At 40.3% G+C, this 24396-nt stretch overlaps 1 protein-coding gene across 1 annotated transcript in view; it reads left to right on the top strand.

Annotated features, from left to right (window-relative positions):
* The first annotated feature begins 23 nt into the window (after window positions 1-23).
* Window positions 24-24396, top strand: part of elp4 (elongator acetyltransferase complex subunit 4) — a 55792-nt gene continuing 31419 nt past the window's right edge. The window contains exons 1-9 of the mRNA XM_014997848.2: window positions 24-249; window positions 802-837; window positions 6685-6806; window positions 8228-8362; window positions 9729-9865; window positions 12640-12724; window positions 15438-15626; window positions 20088-20196; window positions 22142-22248. Coding sequence (XP_014853334.2) covers window positions 39-249; window positions 802-837; window positions 6685-6806; window positions 8228-8362; window positions 9729-9865; window positions 12640-12724; window positions 15438-15626; window positions 20088-20196; window positions 22142-22248 — 1131 coding nt within the window. The 5' untranslated portion in view covers window positions 24-38. The remainder of the gene's footprint in view (window positions 250-801; window positions 838-6684; window positions 6807-8227; window positions 8363-9728; window positions 9866-12639; window positions 12725-15437; window positions 15627-20087; window positions 20197-22141; window positions 22249-24396) is intronic.

Raw genomic sequence — 24396 nt, 5'->3', positions numbered from 1 at the left:
TGGTCGACCTGCCCCGGACTTTTCTTTGATTGGATAACATGAGCCACAACATTGACGTCATCAGTAGCAATATGGCAGCTCCCATGAACAGTGTGGGTAAAACCTCAGCTGACCGTTTACAGGCTAATTGTACGAGCTTTCAGAAGAAAACAAGGAGTAAATTGATCTCTATACCCGGGACGAGACCTTCGGTCCAAAACGGACAGCTCTTAGTTTCGACCGGTGTCACGTCGCTGGACTACCTGCTCGGTCAGTGTCCCGCTGCTGCACAGGCTAAAAGCCGTTATAATGCAATGTTGGGCAGAGTGAACATACTCAACTGCAAACAAACCTTCACATTTTCAACACATCACAAGTTAAAAGCATTAATATGGATCTTTGTCGGAACCAAAACTACTCGTATTGCATTATCCCTATCTCTTGCAGAGCTTTTTTTTTTTTTAATAAAAAAAAAGGTTTCATTGTGGTATTTCTCTCGCCAAACTAGTGTCATGAAATATTTTTTAAAACCCTTCTTATGGAGGTTTTTATAGATAGATAGATAGATAATTTATTAGTCTCCCATAGGAGAAATTTATCCTAGAAACAGGGCCAAAAACTGCAGTACAACAATAAAACGGACATAATAAAAACAATAACAACAATAAAAGTACATAAAACCACAATGTCAGATGCTATACTGTTGAATAATATAATCAAGACGCCGTCCAGTCCCTCACTTTTATATAATTTTTTTGGCGACAACAATATTCGTGTATATATACAGATATTATAATAATGTTATATTTTCTTTCCCTACAGGTGGTGGATTAGCAGTTGGTACAGTGCTTCTCATTGGTGAGTCTTTCTCTTTACATTTTTCAAGTAGCCAGTGTGTTGTCTACAGTCTACACATTGTGTTTCTTATTCCTGGAAACAATGCGTACTTTTTAACCTGTTGTAGATTAAAAAAAAACATTTTTAGCTTTGTTCAAGGCATTTAAAAAAGATAAAACCTTCACTTAGCACTTCAAATAAACATGAGCTATAAATGTGTTTGTCTTTGGACTGTTAAGTATTTGCAATAATTTATATAGATTTTTTTTAGCTGGAAGTGAAATAGGCTACTCACACCAAAGAAGGAACAGAGTGTAAATAGAAATATCCTTTACTGTACAACAGTAGAAAAATTTAGGATCTCTGCCTGTACCTGAAATGTTAAAAATGACATATATGCCTTAATGTGTATCTTAATTAATTTTATATGGTAGACCAACATTGTGAAGGACATACAAGTAAAATGGGAAAATATACATGATTTTAATTTTTTTAACCAGGGAAACATATTAAGTACTGCTTGCATTTGTTTTGAAGTCCACTGAATACGTTTTGTAGAACGTAATCTCACTGTAGTGGAAGTAGGAAGACTTTTATATCTACAGACTGAAATTTTTAATGTCAACTCTCCAGTTTGCAGGTATTAACACATATTTTAATATTAATATCAAGTGAAATTAGGTCTGGACCTTGGACTATTCTAAACTTTGGATCTAGTTGAATGAATCTATTATCATTGCAAATAATGCCATTTCACTGCTTACACATTATTCAAGTAAACGAGTTCTCAAGTGACAATATCCTGCAGAACCTCTGCAGAATTTTAACATGTTGAGGAGGGGGTTAGACCATTTGAGTCAGGTGTGTTGGTGCAGACACATTTAAAACTGTAATGACACTGAGAAGCAAAGACTGGAGCTGGACATACATTAAGTAGACATTATGTTGTTTGTTCAAGTTTCATCCTGGCCTTTTGTGTTACACTTGGTTGTTTGCAAAGAGTTTTATGACTAAGGTTTGATAGATCCTTATAGTAAAGTGTCTATCCCAGACAGAAGATATGCACATTAGTACATGAACAATTTGCTAATTTGAGGATGAAAACACATGGAGTTCAATAGAAATTCGAAATCATAAGACAAAATGTAATATTTCATAATTCAGCAAATGTATAAGAATGGATTTCTTATCAATTTTTGATAAGAAACCCAAGAATGGGTAGGAAAAGCATTGACATTTGTTAGTTTGAACAGGGTTATAAAGTAAATTTTAAGACTTTCAGACTCCATTAAACCACAGTGAGAGGTATTAAACAATTTACAGTAAAGAAAAACGCAATAGTGGTGAAGCTGTGACTCAGCAAAAATGGTATCTAGTTAGATAATTTCAAGGCAAAACCATTGCTTTCCAAATAACTTAAAGATTTCTTTAAGTGACATGTGATGCAACCGTCACAGGTTCAAGTCCTGGCCTTATGACCTTTGCCGCTTGTCTTCCCCCTCTTTCACGACCCGCTTTCCTGTCATTTCATCATCAAATTAAGACCATTAGACCCAAAAAATAAAAATAAAAAACAAACAAAAAAAACATTTGCCATCAAAACCATCTTGATGATATATAATATTTTATATAATGATGATATATATAATATTTTCCCAAAATCTTTGGGAAAATATTCTGTACACTGATGCTACAAAGTAGAACATTTCAGAAGTCGTGTGTTCCATTACATTTGGCACAAAGGTAACACAGCTTTTAGAAAAAGAACATCAGACTTACTGAAAAGCTTGATGGTAATGGCAGTGTCGTGGTTAGAGCATGCTTTGCTACTTCTGGACCTGCATGGCTTTACGTAATCAACAAAACCATAAATTCTTAATATTGTGAAGAAGAGTGTTTGACAACAAGTTTGTGATCTTAAACTTTGGCCCCTTAAGTCATTTGGCATACCAGTGATCGGAAGCACATCAGCAAGTCCACCTCTTTATGGCTAAAAAAAAGATAATAGGACAACAAATAGGTTTTGGAATGATTTAGTCAAAAATCTCATGAAGATGCTGTTGGATCCTCATAAACAGAATGTTCAGGCCCAAAACCCTCCATTGTCATCGACAATAGCAGAAAACAGGGGTCAAACAATTTCCACCAGTTACTGCAAATGCTTGATGGCAGATGTTGATCAAAGAGTGACACAACCTGTTATAAGGGGGCAATTACTTTTTCATATTGTTTGAATTGCTTTCTACTCTCCTTTTAGTAGCCCCTTATAGCTTTCTCTGTGATGATACTTTGATAAGTATTCATTTTCATAAAAGTCTTTAAAACCTCAGCAACACATTGGCTCAATTCCTACAACCTAAATTGGCAACGATTTAGGAATCATCCACAGGCTCTGCGGTAAGTGTGTTACTCTCAAGCAGACTGACAAATGGACTAATAAGCTGAAGGTCTCCCGTTAGAATCCCAGGTGTTCACACTTTTCGGTTGCTTCTTCATTAATATGCCCCTCTGCAGATGTTTTATAGAAGTTTTCAGAATAACATAAATCGCAAGTGGGTTTTCTAGGGGCTTAAATGTCTTCCACTGTGTTATTATTATTATTATTATTATCATTCATTGTAGGCTAGGCTATATGCACTGGTGGACAGTGAGGTTAAGGTAGTCATGTTTCCCCTTGAAGCTGTAATTTGTGTGTAGCCAAGGCCTATACCAACTGATGATATTGCTTTGCCCTTTAATTCATCCCCCCAATCGATGCAGGAGTCAGTGATTACACACTAATGCGTTCTTCCCTTCCATTTTGTGAATCAATGTACGGTTGGTTTCATCTGGTAATGAGAGACACAGTAAAGGTGAAATGCGTGTGTGTGTGCGTTGAGCACTCTCTTGTGTTTGTCTCTGAAAGAGTGGCATATGTGCACAATGTGTGTGTGTGTGTGTGTTTTCTGGGTGGAGTGGGGCGGAGTGTGGGGAGTTTGGAGTGTGTGTTTGTTTGTGTTGTGTCGTCTGCTGCAGTCTGCCCCTTTAGCCGTGATGGCCTGTTTGTGAGACACAGACATAAAATTATCAGACTGGTCATTGTCTGCCTTTGAAGTGTCTTGAGCTGTCTGTCCTGATTTGTCACCCAGAGGGGGGATCTCTTCAGTATGGCCACTGTCTAAGGATCTCTTGTGTTTCTGCAAGTGGAGAAACAAAGCTGCCTAGTCTGTATTATGTTGACCATTTATGGTTTTGTTCCTTTGTTAGATTAATGCTTCTTTGATTTAAATGCCACCTTATTCAGTGACTTCAAACTGTTTTGCGTTATTTTATTTCAGTTCTATGAGCAACACAGAGATGGCTTACAGATTGTTTAGGAGTGTAGGGACATAAACAAAAGGATTTGCAATTGTTTTTTTTAAATAAATTAAATGTTAGTTTTAATTAGAAATTCACCAATCAGGTGTTTTCTAATCTAATTTTCCGATTCTGATTTAGACATATTGCTGTTTTTTTCCCCAAGGGTTAAAATGCATAAAAAAAGAGAAGCAATTCAGAATATTTGGTAGAACCAGTAGTTTTGAATCCCTCAATAAATGAAGGAATTATAGCATTAGCTGCATATATGCACCAAAGCATATTTCCCAAATATTTTACTTAATTTGCAAAGTTCATCAAGATAAAATTTTTGTGCTTTTGATGCACTTTTTTTGATGCCTTTATGATTTTATATTTTGACGCATTTATTTGAAAATAAAAATATAAATTCTGTTTTCTGTAAACTGTTGATTTCCAATCACATCTGATCAATGGGAATCTTTGTCAAATCTTTGTTTAAGGCTATAACTACGATTGATGACTCAGTATGAAAACAACATTTTACAAGGATGTGACAGTGAGCGCAGGTAGAGTGTGTAGTAACTAAAGGAACTGTTCAGAATTGCAGTCAGCGTATGAAATATTGGTTCATCTCAAAAAATCTTTTTTTTTGTTGTTGCTTGACAGCAGAGTAGTCCATAGCAAGCTGCTGTTATTAAGTATTGGAAAGTCCAGTTTGAATCATTGACCTCGACATTATGAAATCCCTCTTTTGTATTGAGATGGGTTGTATATTGTACTAAACTGAACTGACTGGGTAACTTTTGTTGAGAGTTAAGTCTGTCGAAATAAACATTACTGAAGTGAAACTGGATTAGCAGAGTTTATAGTGGGAACATTTTGTAAAATGTATTTCTAATTGTTTTTTATTCCCTTCACTTTTTTTATACTGTAACTTAAAGATAATATCTCATGGACCTAAGACATATAAGAGGAAAACATCTGACCTAGATCTTTTGTCTCTTTGCCCTGCAGCTCTAGCAGATATGATTCATGAGACTTGCACTCCCACTTCCTTGTCTGAAGGCAAATGAAGCACAGACATCCTGCTTTTATGCAACCTTAGTCAGAAAAGAGCAAAAAAAGAAGCAAAATAGTGAAGGGAATCATCCTATGACTGTCCAGAGTGACCGATCTACCTCAAAGACACAACCGCCCCCCACCCCCTGTTGCTCCTACACCCCACCACCTCCAGCCCCCTCCTCATACCCCCTGCCTCAACAGCCTAATGACTCCTGGAGGTTTCATTTGTAAGGCTCCCATAGAAACACAACCACAATAGGCCCCATCTTGAGAGGGCCCATCTGGGAGTCTTTGTGGGGCCTGCTGAAAGCCACAAAGGCCTGCTGACCTAAAAACCCATCAATAAGAGAACAGGGAGCCCCGCCGACAACAAATTGAAGAGCCGTGGAATTTCCTGGGCCATCCGAAGTCCGTAGGTGAGGACGCAGCTCGGGGAACATGGGAGGGAGGTTGGGGAAATTCTCCAAATGTCCGAGGATGACGCATCAGGATGTCATTCCCAAGCTGTCAGCTGTATGCCCATTGCCTCAGCTGTCACTGCCGTCTTTGTCCGTGTGCCCACTGTTTGCCATTGTGAGGAAAGGCCTATGGAATCTTAACAAAATGGTGACGGTGACAGGAAACACCAGTGGCATACTGGGTAGAGCTATGTGCCCTCCTCTGTTGACTATAATAGTGATGATGCTGATGAGGGGGTTGGAGGGTTGTCATGTTGAAAGCCTGCAATATACAAAGACTACCTTTGTGTGGGTAATTTTTTTTTTACATTTATAGGATTTTACCTCTTCTTTTAATGGCTCAGACACACTTCTTACATGGTGTCATGTGATTTCTTCTGGGATTTGCCTTCTAAAAATATAACTTTCTCTGAAGTTCAAGAAGAGTTTATGCGAATGACCCTCATAGTACAGATGTGAAAAGGATGCCACTGCCATTAGAATCCAACCAAAAATGGAGAGATTCAAAGCAACCAGGTGTCAGGAACTGTTTTGATGACAACTGCCATCTTCCTCACACTCTTTCTCTTCTTGGCAGTTGCCCTGACCACCAAGGTATCTTTCTGTTGTGCGGGAAGAGCCAGGTAAATGCTTAAGGCAGGTGTCTTCCACTTGCCCTTACCTCTGCGCTGCCAGTTTGGGACATGATTGGTGAAAGTGGACAGGGATACTGTAATATTTTGTCATGCAGGGTGAAGATGTGAATTTTTACATTGATAGTCAAACCTCGGTGTAAAAACTACACCCATGTGCCATGTCGATTGCTACGTCATGTGTTGCCTGCAAAAGGCAGGTAGAAGGTGTCCTTACATCGATTACAGTTAGGAGCGCTGATGTGGGCATGAACTGCTGGACTTAGGCTGAGGTGTTCAGAATAATAAAGAGGAAGACTATGTGACCCGATTAAGATATTTATGTTTTTCTTTGACTTTGTTCACTTTGTCATTCTCGTGTGATAATCTGATGGTTATTGTCTTTGTTTCTCTGTCAGAGGAGGACCGATTTGACAGCTACTCCCGCATGATCTTGAAGTACTTTCTGGCAGAGGGAGTGGTGTGTCAGCATGAACTTTTTGTGGCAACAGCTCAAGATAACCCTGATGAAATCCTACAGGTAGGAGATGAGACGCTATGCTTTTTTTAAATGAGGAAGTTTCTGACCCTGCAAAGTTTCTTCTATAAGATACAAGACTAGCTTTCTTTTTGTTTTTTTTTCTATAACAGTACAACTTGCAAAATCCACATTGTTTAACGTTTACTCAAGTAAAGATCTCGGAGACTACTTCTTGAGTATTTTCTTTCAGAGCTGCAGCTCTTTCCAACATGTGTCAGGGTCAACAGGGGTATCTGAGAGGTCGAGAGTGGTATGGTTCTGGCATTGTTGAAATGTTTCCCGGCATATCAATCCATGAACAGGACCATAGTTTGCAGAAGCTGCCTGCCAATCAGCAAAGAGGAGGGGAGCTTCTCTCCCTCTGATTGATAGTGGGAGGGTTCATCGGCTCACCCTCTCTTTGCATATCAAAGACTTATTAAGAGAGGGGTAGTCCCACTGGGGACATATCAAATTATTTAGTATTTTCCACTGTTGTGTTTGCGGCATGGTAATCTCCAGATGCTAAACTTGCACTATGTATTACATTAGCATGAACAAAGATGCATGTTCACAACTCCTATGGATGTAAAGTTGCACTGTGGCAGTTTCATGTGGCATTTGCTCAAAGAACAGATTTCCTGTAAATTTCTTAAGAGCTTTTTATGTTTTCAACTTTATTTTGTTTGTTATACAGATAAGAAAACATTATTTACTCATCCTCTCCACAGACTTTTGTTTTCGTAAAGTTTTAGGAGAAAAGAAACACACACACGCCAAGTACTTTAAAGAAGTAAAAAGTATACATTTACTTTAAAGAAGTAAATGTGTATTCCTTTTAAAGATGTACATTTATAGATAATTTCCAACAAATTCAACTTGTTTTGGGTTAGAAATATTTGATCCACTTTGTGTGTATTTTTCATGTCCTTCAGTACAACAGTACACATTTTATAGTTGAAGAGGAAATCTAGGTTAATTTTTTTAGAAATATGGCTTAAAAATTGAATTTATTTTCCTTGACTTGATTGTAGATCTGATTAGGATTAGAACTGAACCATTCAATCTAATCCAGTTCTCTTCTTATTGAACTATCCATTGAAATGTTTCTCTACAATCGGATAATATATAAATTCAGCATTGTACAAGTGTAAATTTCATGTTTCATTATCGTTTCAAAGCCATTTTTACCCTTCATTTAATACAAAATAACTCTGTTTTTCATCTGTGTCATCAAAATTCTAAAAAAAATAGTAAGATTAAAAAAATCAGATGGAGAAAATTAATAAACGTTGCTGTCTTTATCATGCGACTGTCAAAATAATTTGTTTTTTTGGGTCTGTCTGATGTTTGAAAAGTTTAAACTTTCAAGGTGTTTTATGTTTGCCAATGTCGTATTCTGATTAGACATCATTTTTCATGTGTACACATGATTTGTTTAGGAGCTTCCAGCCCCTATCTTGGATGATGTTGCTGTTCCTAAACCCGTGGAGCAGCCCAGACCGACTGGTGAACCCCAGGACAGCTTGGATGCCATGACGATAGCCTGGCGCTATCAGAACCTGCCTAAAGTACAGGTGATCGATCAGCGGGTCCTCTGTAATGCAGCTGTTTTTCCCTATACAGTCCATCAGAGGCAATTTTTAAATCTTTATTTGGTGAAAGTTCAACATGTGTCTCTCTTAATGATAGGATGAGAATGCACGGTACTGGAATCGCTGCTTTTAGTCCTTTGACAATGGTCTCGACCACTAAATCCATCTACCTCTAAACTCCTTTGTGGAGTGAATGAGGCCTCGGCCTCTCTTTTCAGAGCTGCAGCAGATTACTCACACTTAGCTGGCAATAGGTAGGCTTTTCACTGTTCTCCCAGCTCACATACACACACACATACACACACACGCTCGCACCCCTGCTTAGCCTGGGAAACAAGAGTACTATGCAGGCAGCACATTGACATGTCTGCTCGCTCAACCCTACGACCCAGACCTGCGCCTCCGTCTTCCCCCAAATCCCTGCCTTTCCCCCTGCTAGGGTCGGCAGCTCTACACTCTTTCTTCCGCTTTAAGGAGAGGAGACCCTCCCCTTCTTCTTCTTCTTCTTCTTCTCTGCAGTCCACCCCCGTTGGTCTATAATCCATATCGCTATGTGGATTAGCAGAACACAGTGTGTCCCTAGGGATCCTCTCCCTCTTTCTCTCTCCCTGGAAACTTCTTTATATCTGTGTCCTTTCCTCACCTCTCCCCCCTTCCCCTGTAAAATCGTCTTTACAAACCGCTAGTAAGCCCCGCCAGAGGATTTGCATCCCAAATTCACCCCGAGAGTCAACGCTTACTTTCCCCTTACACACACCTCTCCTGGCACGGCCCACTGCGTCGTTCTCTTGATGAAGACATCAGATCAAAGGTGAGGCCGTCAGGGCGGGGATGGAACGCTAAGCGGGTTGCCTGGTTCACAAAGAGAAGATGAGCCCCTGACCCCCCCACTGCCCCTTCTGACCCCCGCGTTCTGACGGGAGAGGGACACACCGGGGGCCCTAATCCAGATTAGGAGTAGATTAAGGGCCCCTCTCACAATGGAGTCCATGGTTTTACCGAGAAAGAAGAGCTAAAACTCTCTCTTTCAGCTGCAGGAAAACATCCGCCTTCCCCTGCTTCCCTGACATGTTCGCTTTCACAGCCAGAAGTGGACATTTATGTGAAGAAATGATTAAGAGGCTGGTCATAGTGCTTATTTAACTTCTTCGCAGTAGAAAAGTTGAGGAATGACCCATAAACAATGCAATTGCATTGCCATAGTATTGCATTTTTAGAAATACAAATAAGGTTGTTATGCTGTATGCATTGTTAGTTTTAAATATTAAAATCATACAGGCTGTTTAAAAGAATTTGAGCAATCAGTAATGTTAGAAAAAAATACAATTCTTATCCTTGTATATCACAGAGTGCTTTGGCATCTTCCTCTCGATTCGGACACTACTATGACGTCTCAAAGACGATGGAGGCAGAGATTCGCCAAGCGGCCAAGTGCCACCGCTTCTACCTTCCGGATCACATCACCCCGTCATCAGCAGCACACAGGTAGAACAGCAAGACTTCGTCCTCAAAATGCAGGCAAAACCAATGAGACACGACCCGACGAACACAGGCGCATAAACACGACATCATCCACATAACAGGGCTGTACAAATACGACTTCCTCCGCAGAACGCATGTGAGTAAACATGGCAATGTTCGTGGAGGAACAGGTGAACCAATAATGCAGCGAGACAGAGCTGCAGAACTTAAAGAGCACATCTTGTATAAGTAAACATAGTAAACAACATGACCAGGTTGAGAAAACTGGGCTTCATTAGATGAGATTGTTTTATTCTAGGCGAATTAGTTCAGGTTCCTTCTTGACGTTATGACGGGGAAATGTTTCGAAAATGAACAAAAGCTAAAATCCATTTGAATTGTGTCTGAGACATGGGTATTGAGTAGATGCTAAAATTATAGATGCTTGAATAAGTTATTTGGTTTGCCTGAAATGAAATGCATCAGTTAAATTTATGATGTAGATGCCACTAATCATTATTCTGGAAATCATCAAACTAATCAAACAATTTTTTCAGCTCCAATAAAATGATTTTTCTTTGACTTCAGAAAACAAAACAACATAACTGATTTTCTTCTATCATAATAACATTCACTTTGTTGATTCAGAGTAGGAATTGATGTTATAATAATTTGCATGATCACGCATCACTTAAACTATTTTCTTCTATTCAATTTATTTAAACAATTAATTAATTACAGTTTTTTTATTGAGTTCAAATAAAACACTTATTCAAAAATGTTCCATTTATGAATAAACAATAATTACAATCAAGAACAACACTATAATCACTATTTTTGCAACTAATACAAATCAGCTAAATATCCGCCTGGGTCGCCTCCTGTTTTCCGTTGTTTGCCACTGGCCGGGTTCATTCAGCCTCTTGGAAAAAGGTTGCATATGTCTATTCAAATAAGGGTCTTGTTTGCTCAGCGTCTGTTTGATTTCTCCTGCGTTGAGTGTACTTAGGGTTCAGAGGTTGCACAGGCTCTTTACCCAGAGAGTGCTGCTGAACACACACGGGCACACGAAGGCGCACTCGTTTGAACTGGGTAAATACAGCAATCTGGAGTGCAGTGGATGCTGGAGGAGGCTGTAGAGAATCCCTCATTCTTTCTATCAGCAAACAGAGACCGCCGGTAAACATGCTGCCCGTACAAACACATTAAATGTTGCAGGTATTCAGGTGAAAATGTACGTTTTTCACGAGCACGGTGCTCGAGGTAGAAAGAGTGTGGCTAGATATCATTGCACAACGTAATGATGGTTAATGTGAAGAGTGTAGGAGGAAAAATCTCCCTGGTTTGTGCAGTTTTGAGTGAAGGTGACGTAGTGGTGCTGTTGCAGAGTGTGAATGGGTTATAGATCTTACAGGCATTTTGACAGCTGGAAGCTACACCTGCACAGCACCATTGTGCCCCAAGGCCCGCCCAAGTACTGACAAGAATACAGGCACACACATTCGGTGCATATCTTGCACGCTGGTGTAACACACAAACTCGAAAGCAAGCTACTCCCCCTTGCACGTGTCCGCTGCCCCATGTTGATACCCTAGCTGTTAAATTGCTCCGTTTCACTTGAAGGCATAATTGGCACAAATTGCTCTCTAGGTGATACAGATCCTGTTGTTTAAGACCAAGCATCCCCCTTCCCTCACTCTTTCTTCCCTTGCTGAAAGAGGAACGCTGAGATAAAGACGCTTCCTGGTGCATGATCCTAATTAGCCGACGCGCTAGCCCCTGTAGCTACGCACCTAGACCTCTTTGGGTACCTGAATGAGCCGTGCTCAGTAGGGGTAGCTAAAGCACAATGCTGGTCTCCACAATGGCTGCCAACCAGTGGCAACCTCCTGCATGCAACTGAACTGTCCCCAGCCCCCCCACCACCTCAGAGCTGGGGCATGGGCAGAGAGGCCGTGGAGGGTAGGTGTCCCTCTTTCACCAGTGCAGCTCTATCATTAGCCACAGCGGGGTCAGGAGGCACTATTGTTGAGCTGAATAACTGAAATAGAGTTCATTGATATACTTGGCCAAGTGTAATCAACACAAGTGTGTGCTTCTCTTCTTTATGTGGGGGTTTGGCGTGTGACCAACCTATGCGTATCAGCTTTTGTGGCTCTCAGGTTGAACCGACAGCTGACATAGCAGCCCACTGTGAGCTGCCACAGAGTGGTCATTACAATAGTGAGGTGTTTCTAAGTGGAGGGTCCTGTGTTAAAAGATGGGGTTAACATTATTATTGGTGATCCCATAAACTCATAAAGGGCTCAGCAGCGATCCATCCCTTGACTGTCGCTAAATGTTGCTCGACGGTACTGCATGGCCCCTGTCAGTGGTGCACATCTTACCCTTGATTAAACACCAAAATGCTGTTCTCTGTTAGTTTTAGCCTTCAGCCCATTAGTCCCTCATCTCTTCTCCGTTGTGCGCACGTTTTTGTGCATATGTGCACCTCATCTGTCTGTCTCGGCACAATCAGATCCTCGGGGAGCTGACAGTGAACCAGTCATGTTGTAATTTAATCAACCAAATAAATTAATTGGATCTCTTGATATGGATCATCTGTCTGCTTCGGTGGCTCCAGAAAAGCACAGTCAGGAGTAGCAGACTGCAGTCATTGAGGATTAGGCTTCTGCAGTGATCAGCTTGGCCCAGATTTGTCAAGATACTATTGGCGATGGATTGCACATTTTAGGTAGCCCTGTTCTCGTGCAAATTCTCTGCTGTACTGTGTCAAATGTGTCTCATTCTTTCTCCAGTGCCAGGGTTGAGTCCTACTCTGCCTTACTGAAGTCACTGCAAGAGGTCATACACAGAGAGGGCTTTGATTTGGCGACCCCCATGGTAAGAACCAAACAACTGTTCTGGTTTTTGTTTCATTAAAATTGTAACACATTTATTTTCTCAAAAATGTTATTCGCCACAAACTAATTTAACATTTTGTTAGAAAGCATTCTTAGTCACTCTTGAGCTAGGAGCACAATCATCATATTTCTTAATCACATAGACGCACATCTGTTGCTTGACAGCATAAATTAGTGAGGCAGAGTTTGGAATCAGGTGATTTTCTGGTTGTTGATGAATCAAATCATGCAAAATATTTTTTTTATCATCAAATACATGAATGCAAAGAACACCTGCAATTTTCAGTCTATAAACACATCATTCAACAGTATGTGCTTTAATGCACTATTTTGAGTTCAAATAGGGGTTAAGGGCATATTCTACTTTACTTTGGATTTAAACTTATTACTGCTACTAAAAACATGCTGAATTTTCTGATACTTAAAAAGCTCATTAAATAAAAAATAAATAAATAAGAAAGAGGCACTAGATTTTTATTAAAAGGTATGATACATATATAGTGAGGAATTGAGAGTCTTGTCACTTATCTCTTCATTATCCTGTGCCTTACTAATTTTGGTCTTGTTCTTCTTAGAGTCATCTCTGACCTTGCATTGATTCATAGCTATAGGAGAATAGAGCAGTAATGGGCCTACTAGCAAGTTGCTAATATTTAAACTGATAATAAGAGGTTGTTCTGTCCAGCATATTAAATAATTTGCCATTGCAGATGCATCAAGGTTTATAATCAAGATTGCACAAAAATGTTGATTCCTTTATCAGTCTTGGTTTTTTGAAAACACTGAAAAGAAAATATGTCAAGGAATGTCAAAGAAAATATCAAATGAAATTGAAGGTCATCAGTTTCTTCAAGCTAAATTTGATCATCTTTCAATATATTTACAGAGTTTATACGACTGTTTTCAAATCTCAAAGCTGGCATATATCCAGCTTTTAGAGACTAGCCACCACAATGCAATTACAAAATACAGTTTTTTCATAATGATTTGACACATAGAAGACCGTAAAATACATGTTTTTTTTTTTAGTGGTTCTCTACATAAACAGTATCTATCCCTTGTTCACCTACTTTCTGTGAACCCTGTGCCCGTCACCTGGAGCCACCTCTCCTCCTGTCACTCACACATGGGATTTTCTCCCCCCAGAGCTGTCATTCAAACACCAGATTAACTGCTGACATCATTAAAGCAGCAGGACCACCTGACACACTGTTGGCACAGTCCAGGAATGCAAACCGGCACAGAGCGACATGGGTGCTGGCACAAAATATCCCCAGTATAGACAACAGTGTGGATTGGATGATTTGCTTCTCCTTGTTGTTTCCTCAGACATTGTCAAGTATTTCAACATTTAAAGTGAACTCTGCCAAAGTGATTCATAATTGGGAATATTTTTCAGAAGAATCAAAGCGGAGTCTTTCTGAGTCTCATTAGACTCCTTTCTGATTGGGTTTCGATCCCAGACTAGTTGTAGTCTATATGGCTGGCCTCTGGTCTTTGGCTGGACCCTACTGGCAATGTTCCCTGATTTTTCTATAGGCTAAGCTATAGGAGTTAAGTTTGTCGTCGCATCCTGATGTTGCCACAGCAACAGTCGTGTTACCGCAGTGACCTCCTGCGGGGCGTCAGACACAGAAACAGATTTCTGATTCTGCTGCTCTCAAAACCTGTGTAGGAAAACATCACTGAACAAAGGAAGGGCATGTCTTATTGTGACTACGCCACACGTGCAGAATGCTAATACTACAGCAGGCTGTGATACAGACTGAGAGTACGCTGTGGAGAGAAAAGAGTCTTATTGGAAACTATGAGGCAGCTTTGAAAAACCAAGTTAGACAATGGCGTTTATTTTTCTTAGATCTGTTCAATGCTGATCCTGATTTGTAAACAGTCTAGGTCAGGCAGTTGGGTGAGGAAGTTGTGAGAAATTGGGCTGACGAGATCTTAGAAGAGTTGGAGGAGGTTTAAATTATGAAAAAGATTGAATAAAAAGTGAGAAGATTTTAAAGCAGGCCTTTGTTTATTGATGTTGGCTCTCACCCCAATAATCCTGAACCATCCTATTAGAAAGGCCACATGAAAGGCAATTGTATGTAAGAGTAAAACTCTCTCACAGTTTGGACAGGCTTCTACATTTTCTGTGGTGCAGTGATATATATCCTATCACAGTTTGGCCCACTTTTTTTTCTTTAACAAAGTTGGTTTCAGTTGATCCCTTGGGGTGGGCTGGGATGGGATGGAGTCGGGAGGGTGAAGCGGTGCGGTGGGGGGCTTAAGGCAAGGCACTCCACCCTTACCCAGGCCCCCCTTGGCTGCAGAGCATCACCGCTGTGCCAAGAATGTGCTGGGGTTTTCTGGGTGGCGGCCATATTGGAAGCCTGTCTGACAGGTCCATTGTGCATGTGTCAGATGGCTTCTGTGATTGGGCGGTTGTGTCCAGTCACGTTTGGGCTCCGTGTTCCAATCGTCTGTGCCGCTGAGCAGTCTGTCCAGTTGCTCTCACCCAACGTTTGGAAGCATGACCCACAACAGCAGCACCCAAGTTTTCAGATTAAACTGAGATCCGTGCCCTCCACTGACTTTCTGTAGTTTACGTTTTCTTCTGCAACATTTGATACATTTTCATGTTTTTGTTGTTGTTGTTTTTTATGTTTACATAACTGCACTCCTCACCCTCTTTGCATTTCTCACAGTCAAAGTCACGTAACATCCTGCGTGTGGGGCTTCACTCTCTGGGCTCAGCTCTGTGGGGGGACGACCTGTGTTGCCATGACAAACCTAGACACAGCCACGCCCTGACTACCTTTCTGTATGGACTCCGTGCGTTGTTGAGGTCATCGCTTTCGGTTGCTGTAGTAACCTTACCATCACATCTCATCCAGGTAATATGGTGTTTGACACATACTGTCTTGTTTGTGTTACGTGCTTCTGAACTTCCACTCAGTATTGGTGTCTTAAACCATTTGGGATTTCAGCCAGAACACTGAATGCAGATTCAACTGATAAGCTTAATATTGAAGTTTAACCAATGTGCTCCTTTTGTATTGCTTATGATTGACTCAGACGCAGGTGAAGGTTTTTTTATATGAGCAATATGGCTCCCCTCCTAGGGTGTTATTCTACCAGGGGTGCCAAGAGCAATGAAAAACCAAAGTTATTTGGCAGCTTCGCTCCAAACCTGTTTGTTCTCTTAGAAAACGAGCCTCAGATTCCTATGTCCTGCAACTTTTTGATGTATGAGAGGTCCATCACACCTGAATCAAATGGCTGGATTGCTCTCTCAACCTGCAGTCAAGTTTCTACAGACTAATGACTTGATTATTTGATTCAGGTATATTAAACAGGGATATATGCGACATTGGCTGGAGTTTGTGATCGCTGTCTTAGACTGTTAATAGGGATGGAGTAAGGAAAAATGACAGCATACCATCTCTCACTGATTAAGTTTTTTTATTTATATTTTTTAAGGTATATGTATTTCAGATTCCTGTAGTTCAAAATCTTTAAAGTCTAGCTTGGCCAATCATTAACTTAATAATTCTAAGTTGAAAAGAGATTATTTTAAACTTAGTATGCGATTTTTAAACCTGTACTTTGTTTATGAAATCAAGAAGATCTTTTGGGCCATTTTTTGGCAATCTTTAGATGAGACAAAACCCAAAACCGAGATTTTTCAATGATTACTTAAACTACTGTTTGAATTTGTGAATTGTTTGAAAACATGGGATTCTTGCTTTCCTTAAAAATATTGCTAAAACCTCTGGTTTCATTCTTATTAGGCTAATATTGTGCATTGTGCACCAGACCATAAAAGGACGGGATCACCCACTGCAGTGTTCATACGATCATTTCTGCTGTCCAGGTTTCACTGGGGCCCTCTCCCTATTTACATCAGTCTGTTGTCAACCTGCCGCGGTTCAGAATTCATTCAGTCTTCAAACTTTTCGATTTAGTATTATGAAATTCAACTTACTTTAAAGTCAATCACATCAAATGTTTGTAGAGAAATGTATACTCTGTTCAGTCCAATATTGCAAACAAATTCAACTTAAAGTTGCACAAAGAATTTAAACCTCTTCATGGCCTTATATGTAATGCTTGTTAAAGTTGTATATTGGTGGGGCGGAGGGGCTGCGTGGTGGGCTATGAGTCTGTGTCCAGTCTGGCCTCTCAGTGTGAAGGTGGAGTCATCTGCTGAGGCATATGGCAAACCACCACCCCTCCCTAGACTATCAACTATAGAGGGACACTTGTCTCCAAAGCCGTCTACACACCAAACTAGCCTGACCACTCTTGGATCCCTCTTGAAGAGACTCGTCCTGAAGAGCACTGACTCTGTGTTGTTTGTGATCTCCTTATTCAAAGATATAGGTCAGTGCCTAGCTCAGAGAACAGCTGTGTTGTCACAACACGCTCTGGCTCCAGGCCTGTACGCACTGTGCAAGGCGGCTTGGCCTAGTCAAAAAAAGGTAGAGTGGCTAACTAGCAGATGTCAGCTGTGGTGGGAGCAGTCCTCCTGTCCCACTCTGGCCAGGCTTCCCAACCCTTAATCTGTCCCCTCCCCCTTTTCCACCCTGGGGAGAGAAGTGAATGAGTTGGAAAAGAGGAGAGAGGGGAAAATTTTGGACTGAATCAGGTGTTTGGTGACGAAGCCAACATGGAGGTAATTAGCGGCTGTTATGTTATGACCATGTGATTAACTTACCGTTTCAAATCTCACTTTGCACCGTTGTCTTAAGAATGTCACCAAAGTGTGAAGACTGTTCTCATTGAAACAGTTAATAGACTTTATTTCTGGCATTGCGTTGCGTAGATGGATCTCTCTTGAAGGCTGTCTAGACTAACATCAGTGGTTTTTACTGACTGAAACATTGTGGTCTCAGACAGTTAGCCTACTGCTACTAGTCTACAATACTTAATCTATTATTGAGCAGCTTAGGAAGCTGAGCAACTCACTGAAAGCCTCCCCACAGCAGCCCAGTGCGACAGTCCATCTGAAACATTAATTAGACTCCCCTCCATCATACAATATCCTGAAACCACACCCAGTCCTCACACATACAAAATATAGGTCCCCAAAAATGCCTGTGTACATTTCAAATTTAAAGATTTTTAGTGCTTAAAAAATAATAATAATACATACATATATGTTTTTTGTTTGTTTTTTGTTTAAAACCCTCTTAAGTCCAAATTACTGAATAATCCATATTGCTATACTTACAAATAATTACAGAACATTTGTGTTTAAGACACACATATATGATTTTTAAAAATAATTCAATAATTACAATCTTTCTTAAAGTTTATGTTGTGCACAACAAGAAATAGTTGAATAGGATTAAACAAGGAATGTCAATCCACAGCTGTTTTCAGATCTTCCCAAAGGTCTATTTAATTATCAGATCTATACTGCAGGACTTCCCAATAAACATTTCCTGTGTTCTTGGGCATTAATATTTGGGAAGACGACTTTTCTCGGCGTCGCTCTGGATTTCTCTGTTCCCATTTTCTTCTGTGTCCTAATCGCTTTCCCTGTTTGCCTGATGAAACCATTTCTCCATTTGGCAATGTTGCATCTTTTGATATTATTATATATTCTGTTACCGGGTGCAAGACATCTTAATAGTTTGGCATTTCTGCTACTGAAATAAAGGCAAGATGGTTAGGAATGTAATGGCTTTGGGTATTTTTTTTTAAAGTCAATATTCATCTTAGTATTTTTTTTTTTATCTTATTGGAAAAAAACAATACAAAATAAAACCACCAATAGTTAAAACCTGGTGTTGTTTCAAACTATCCAAACATTTTGGCTCGGTTTTACGCTGACATGTTTATTTTAGCTTATAAAAATGCTCCACAGAGTTTTATTAGACTCTTGGCTGAAGACAAATATTTCTGGGAGATTCCCTAGAAATAGATACTCAGTCCAACCCATACCATATATTTTAAAGATTTCTGTTAATTGTATAGTATTACCATTGTTATAATAATTATTGAAATTCTGTTTATGTTGTTATAAATATAAATTCACATCCTTGTCTTTCCTGCACTTCCCACAATTATTTATTTATTTATTTTTTTGCTTTTTCTAATTATGTTACTCACGTGAAATCCAATTTTTTATAGCATTTTTGCCTGACTCATGTTCTCAATTTTATTTAGCAGAGAGTTTGTTAAAGGTATCCACTCTGGGTGTGTCTAAGTTTATTCAGCAGTTCTAAACAGTAATGAAGAGCCATATAAATCGTTGTTGGAGCCATTTGTTGTATTTGAATAAGGTTTAAAAATTGATCTGCAACTGAGATGACTTGACCGCCTTTATAAACCACGAGCTGTTGACTTCCCTCATCTCTTAGTGACCTCATTCTGCCCTGTTGCGACTATACTGAGCTGCTTCCAGTGAACACTTTCATTACTCTGACTTTAAAATATTTAAATCAGGTTAAGTCGCTCCCTTTTAATTACTTATATTGGCTTTCCAGGGAAAGAATAGACAATATTTTATCTGCCATTGTTGGTTGCTCTGTATCTTTTAATTTTTAGAACAATTGGTTTCATCCAGACTGTTAAGAGCTCAACCACTGCTGCACATAAAGCCAACTAAGGCACTTTTATTTGTGCGGCAGTGGTACCGACTGCTAGGATATGCATACTTTAAAAGTAGGACAAAAACGAAAAGGAGGAAGAAAGAGCGGGGAAAAAGACATGAAGGCATGAAAACTGCATTAGGCGGTGGCAGCCAACACAGAGAGAAGGATGTGAATGATTCAGGAGGGAAAGGGATTAATAATGCAGGACTCCCCCTCTCCCTGTGTCCCAATGTCCCTCTCTTTCTCTCCTCCCTTCCCTTTCTCCATCTAACCTTCTGGATATTTTTCCCCCCCTGCATTCCCTTTACCATCTTCTGTCTTCACCTCTTATCTGTCACTGACCTAACCAGTAGGGGGAGCTCTCCTCATCAATCCTGCCTAACTGTTTGTTTTTTCTGTCCTGCCCTGCTTTTCACAGGTTTTGGTTTATGCAGCAGCCATTACCTTGTTTCTCAAGCATATTTTATGAATTGAAATAGTGACAAAATGTTGCTTGTTTGAATTCCATCCCATTTTGTACATGTGGATAGATGGCTGATGTAAGGTGCCTGCCCTCGGGTCAACTGTGTGACTCCAATCAACACTTTTACCTTCTCCAGCTCATTGCACTGAGATAAGTCATGGTCAGAGAAGACCTGGTCGCAGGCAGGAAATGACGACCTAATTTAATCGCAACTTGGTGGCATCCCGTCAGGAGGCCTTTAATTACCTACTTGTGTTGTTCTTCACTCTGGATCCCTCTACATCCTACAGGACAGAGCTCTAATGGGCAATATAACCCGGCTGTGTGACAATGCCATCGCCCTGGAATCATTCAAAGGCTCTGAGAGAGAGACCAACCCTCTCTACAAAGACTACCACGGTACAAACGCACACACACACTCGCTTATCTTTCAGTCTCTTTTCTATCGGATACACACGCATGTACAGAGGCAGTGCATTAAAGCCGGAGTTAGGCTGTGGATGGAGGCAGGGCAGCCCCCTTGCAGGCCAGGCTGTCAGTGTGCGTTAGCGTGCTGCTGCTCAATCAGACGTGCTCCTCAGTAGACAGGCCGGGGGGGATTCAGCTGCCACGCCGTACCCCCTCTCTCTCTCTCTCTCGCGCCCTCACCTCCCTCCATTCCTGCCTCACCGCCTCCCTCTCCCCTCCCCCCTCCACCTCCAGCAGAGGCTCTCTCCCTCTCGCCTCGCCCATTCTCCATCCCCGGTCCCATACCCCTGAGGCTCTGGAGCAGCGCAGACCAACACTGGGGAATCGATATTCTCACCATCACTCTCTCTTCCTCTCTGCCTGCATCTCTCCATCCCTCGCTCAATGTCTCCGTGGCCAGCATGCTCTGCTAATAAATGGAGGGCAAAGCTTTCAGTGGAGAGACAGGACACCGGTAAGGAGACGTGTGGAGAGAAAGAAACCAAGGCAGGGGAGGGGAGGGCAGAGCAGAGTTTGTTTCTGCTCTCCCGGTCCTCACCATCACTTTTTTTTTTTTCAGCACAGTTTTATCATTTCTCTCCTTCTCCTCCCCGCTTTTCTCTTTTCTATCACTCTCCACACATAAAGGTCAGTATAAGTGAGGCCGGTATTTTTAGCAGTTCCTCCCAAACTCTCCCGTTCACTCTTTTGCTTTTCCTCGCATTCGGCCACCATCCCTCAACCCTTTAGATTGTGACACATAAAAAAATTCAGTTTCAGATTTTGCATCCTCCTCCAGAACATTTCTCAGATCCTTTACAGCATTTTTTTAAACGCATTGTGCCGTGGTAAACAAGTTCTAGGAATCCAGAACTTGTTTTTGTGAGTTGTGCACTGCATCACTTTCTTAACTGCCTCCGAGTTGTGAAAGTGTCCGTTGGTGCTGATATTGCTTGATGTCCCTTTAAAATCTCATACTTTCCCTACTTAACTAATTCAGGTGCGGGCTTCTGAAACACATTTATGTGTATGATTGTTTTGATGTGTGTTGATGAGTGCCAACGCATCTGGTGCGAGTAGGAGAGTGCGTGTAGCTGTCGCGTGCATGTGTGTGTATGCGTGTTTGCGGCAGCAGTTCAGGGCTGCTCAAAGCATGCTGGGAAGCCTGTCACTGCAAATCAGGCAGAGGGAAATCACCCAAGTGCACAGAGGAGAGAACCCACCATCCCCCACTTTCTCTGTCTGCCTTCCTTTCTCCATTTCTCCCTCGATCTTTTGCTTTTCTGTGTCACGCTTTTTTGTACCACCCCACTTCTACAGTGCTGTACAGTTTTATGGAAATGCCACTGTGCTGGAATGAAATAAAAAAGGGAAGTTCAAAGTATGAAAAAAATCCCACACCGCTTCCTCGTGTTATTACATGAGCTTATCTTTAAATTATGACAGTAATCGTTGGAGAAAATACCAGCTCTTCAGTTTTAAGGAAACAAGAGGAGAAAAGCAATGGGAACAATTAGTTGTGAATGACTTATTTCAAAAGTAAATTTTCTCGTTAGTTCTGTTAATTTCCTGTTTCTACAATGCTTTGTGCATTTGTGTAAAAGTCCTCCTCATTTTGTTTATGGAATTGCCAATCCACTTTATGCAACATTAAAATAAAACTAAAAAAAAACTCTTTCAGTTTCACTTAATGTTCACTTAAAATCATCATTAATGTTCCTCTAAAAGACCAATTTTGTTACATGTTAATTTAAAGTGAATTTTGGATATTCAGTGTGTTAGTGTAAAACAAGTTCAGATTTTAATAATCAAAGTGAAAGAAAAATTAATGTAATTTTTGTTGAGGAGTGTGTTTTACTTTTTGTCACATTTAATCTGATTCTCCTGTCCTTCGTAGGCCTGCTGTTTGTGCGCCAGGTGCCTCACCTGAACTGTCTGGCCAGGCAACTCCCTGACCACAAGGATCTGGCCTTTAAGCTCAAGAGAAAGCAGTTTACTATTGAGGTATGTTTCCAGCTTTAATCTTTGGCGCTCTCTTATTTATTTTATTAATAATATCTATTAGTTGATATTTGTTCGTACTTTATGACTTAGCTTTACCCTGACTGTATTGCAAACTATATGTACCTCTTGAAGTTTTTCATCCACAAACTTCGGTGGATTATATTGGGATTTCAACAAAAAGTAATGCAGAATAGTCAAGTGGAAGGAAGAAATATATGTGTATCTTTTTCATTTTACCACCAAAATCTGAAAATCTTACCACGCATATCTTTTCAGGCTCCTGCACTCAATATTTTTGTAGATGCACCTTTTGTTAAAATTGCAACTGAAACTCTTGGGGTCAGGGCCTGATGTCTGGCCCACTGACTTTTCAAAACAGGTCAAGCTCCGTCAGACTAGATGAAACATCTGGCCACAAAATATAAATTTGATTTAGGTCTGGATTCTGACTGAGCCATTCTAGCACACAATTATCCTTATTTCTGCCACACATGCATTTGCACGAAAGCCAGAAAGTTCAGTTTTGATTTAATCTCACCAGAACTCCCAAACGATTGCAGCGTCCCCTGCATATCCGGTGGCAAACTTTAAGATGTGAAGCTCTGCAGCTCCTCCAGACCGGCCATTGCCACTGGATGGTATTTCCGGTTATTAGAGTAAAGGTGACTTTTCATCAGATAGTTTTCCCATTTTTATTAAAAAAAATAAAATAAAATAAATGTTTCTCCCGTTGATCATTATGGACTTACGTTTCTGGTAGTAATGTGTCAAAACCTGAAAATTCCCAGAAGATAAGATTTTTTTTTTCTTTATGCACTCTATGTCCAAATGTATTGTTTTTTTTTATCAATATTTTTATGGTGGAATTTGTTTTCCTGTATTGAAACGGTAAGTAAAGAGATGTTTCACCCATGAGCAAAACTCCACCAAGCTGTGTTTACTTTGCTTTGCTATTGGGTGACTGAAGGAAGGTGAAACTATTGATTATGCACACTTGCTGGCACAGTTTCTTCAGTGTAAAGTCAAGAGGCAACAGAGTGAGAAAAATATCTATTTCCATAAATATGACAGTTGAAGTTCAGGTAAGTGGCATGTCTCACATTTTGATGCATGTAATTCTTATTAAGTCTCCAGGTGCCCTTATACATTCTTCCGTGTGGTTACTTTTCAAATGTTTAGTCACTTGGACTGTGAAGTGGCTCAACAAAAAAACGAGCTGCGACAGCTTTGAGGGAAGTAAGTAATGTAATGTTAGTGTAGCTTCACCTGAAACTGTGCACTGCAAGCATTTACCAGTGGAAATCCAGTTTCACTGCCAGACACAGAGAGGTCACATATGGAAACAAAAAGTCAGTAAACATCGCCCTTCTTATATGCTTAGCATTTTCCATATTTTTTGAAAAGGTATTTTCAAAATTCAAATATAGTTTAAACTTATGAAAAATGTGAACTTCAGATGCCTTTTCGACATACATTTAGATTGTTGATTTCTCTTCCTCATTCACACTATTCCTCTCTCCAAAAGATACAAATCTGACACTGAACTGCTACTCTGGAGACAAATTAGGAGGCCCTGCACTTAGCTCAGGCTCATGATTGGTCCTCATTACATTATCATTACCTTATCACACCCTCTGCTCCTCGGCTCTTTAGTGAGTCCTATTGTCTCAGCCAGGATTTGAAGGGGAGGAGCGGAATGCCATCCCTACCCCCAAATTTCCACGGTCACCGTCCTCTCATTTTGTGACACCTTTGATGATATTTCTAATCCTTTCTTCTGTCTTAATTAACCCTCTCTCTTCATTTCATTGAATCCCCTAATGTGCTTCTTATTAAGTCAATGATTGTGTTTGTTTCTTTATTTTTCGACCAGAGCTAATCTTTCAAGACAAATGTCAAGATCCGTGCAATCTTGGATCTTCTTTTCACCAAATGTTGCGTATTTTAGTAGCTTTGTGTATTTTTGGCGAGACAGAGTTATTGAGGGGTATGCTTGAAAGAAACAAGGAACAACATTCTCGGAGTAGACAGAAATCTGCATGTAGCAAGAAAATCTTTGCTGAATGCTTTGTGAATTCCTATTATTACACAGCCGAACTTTTAAGGAACAATTCATCGACTGTCCTCCGTGCAATGAATAATCCAAAA

Source organism: Poecilia mexicana, unplaced genomic scaffold (assembly GCF_051168715.1).
Source record: "Poecilia mexicana isolate PSO_F unplaced genomic scaffold, ASM5116871v1 scaffold_3, whole genome shotgun sequence".
Classification (NCBI taxonomy): domain Eukaryota; kingdom Metazoa; phylum Chordata; class Actinopteri; order Cyprinodontiformes; family Poeciliidae; genus Poecilia; species Poecilia mexicana.
The sequence above is the reverse complement of the archived record's forward strand: the minus strand, read 5'-3'. Positions and strand labels throughout refer to the sequence as shown.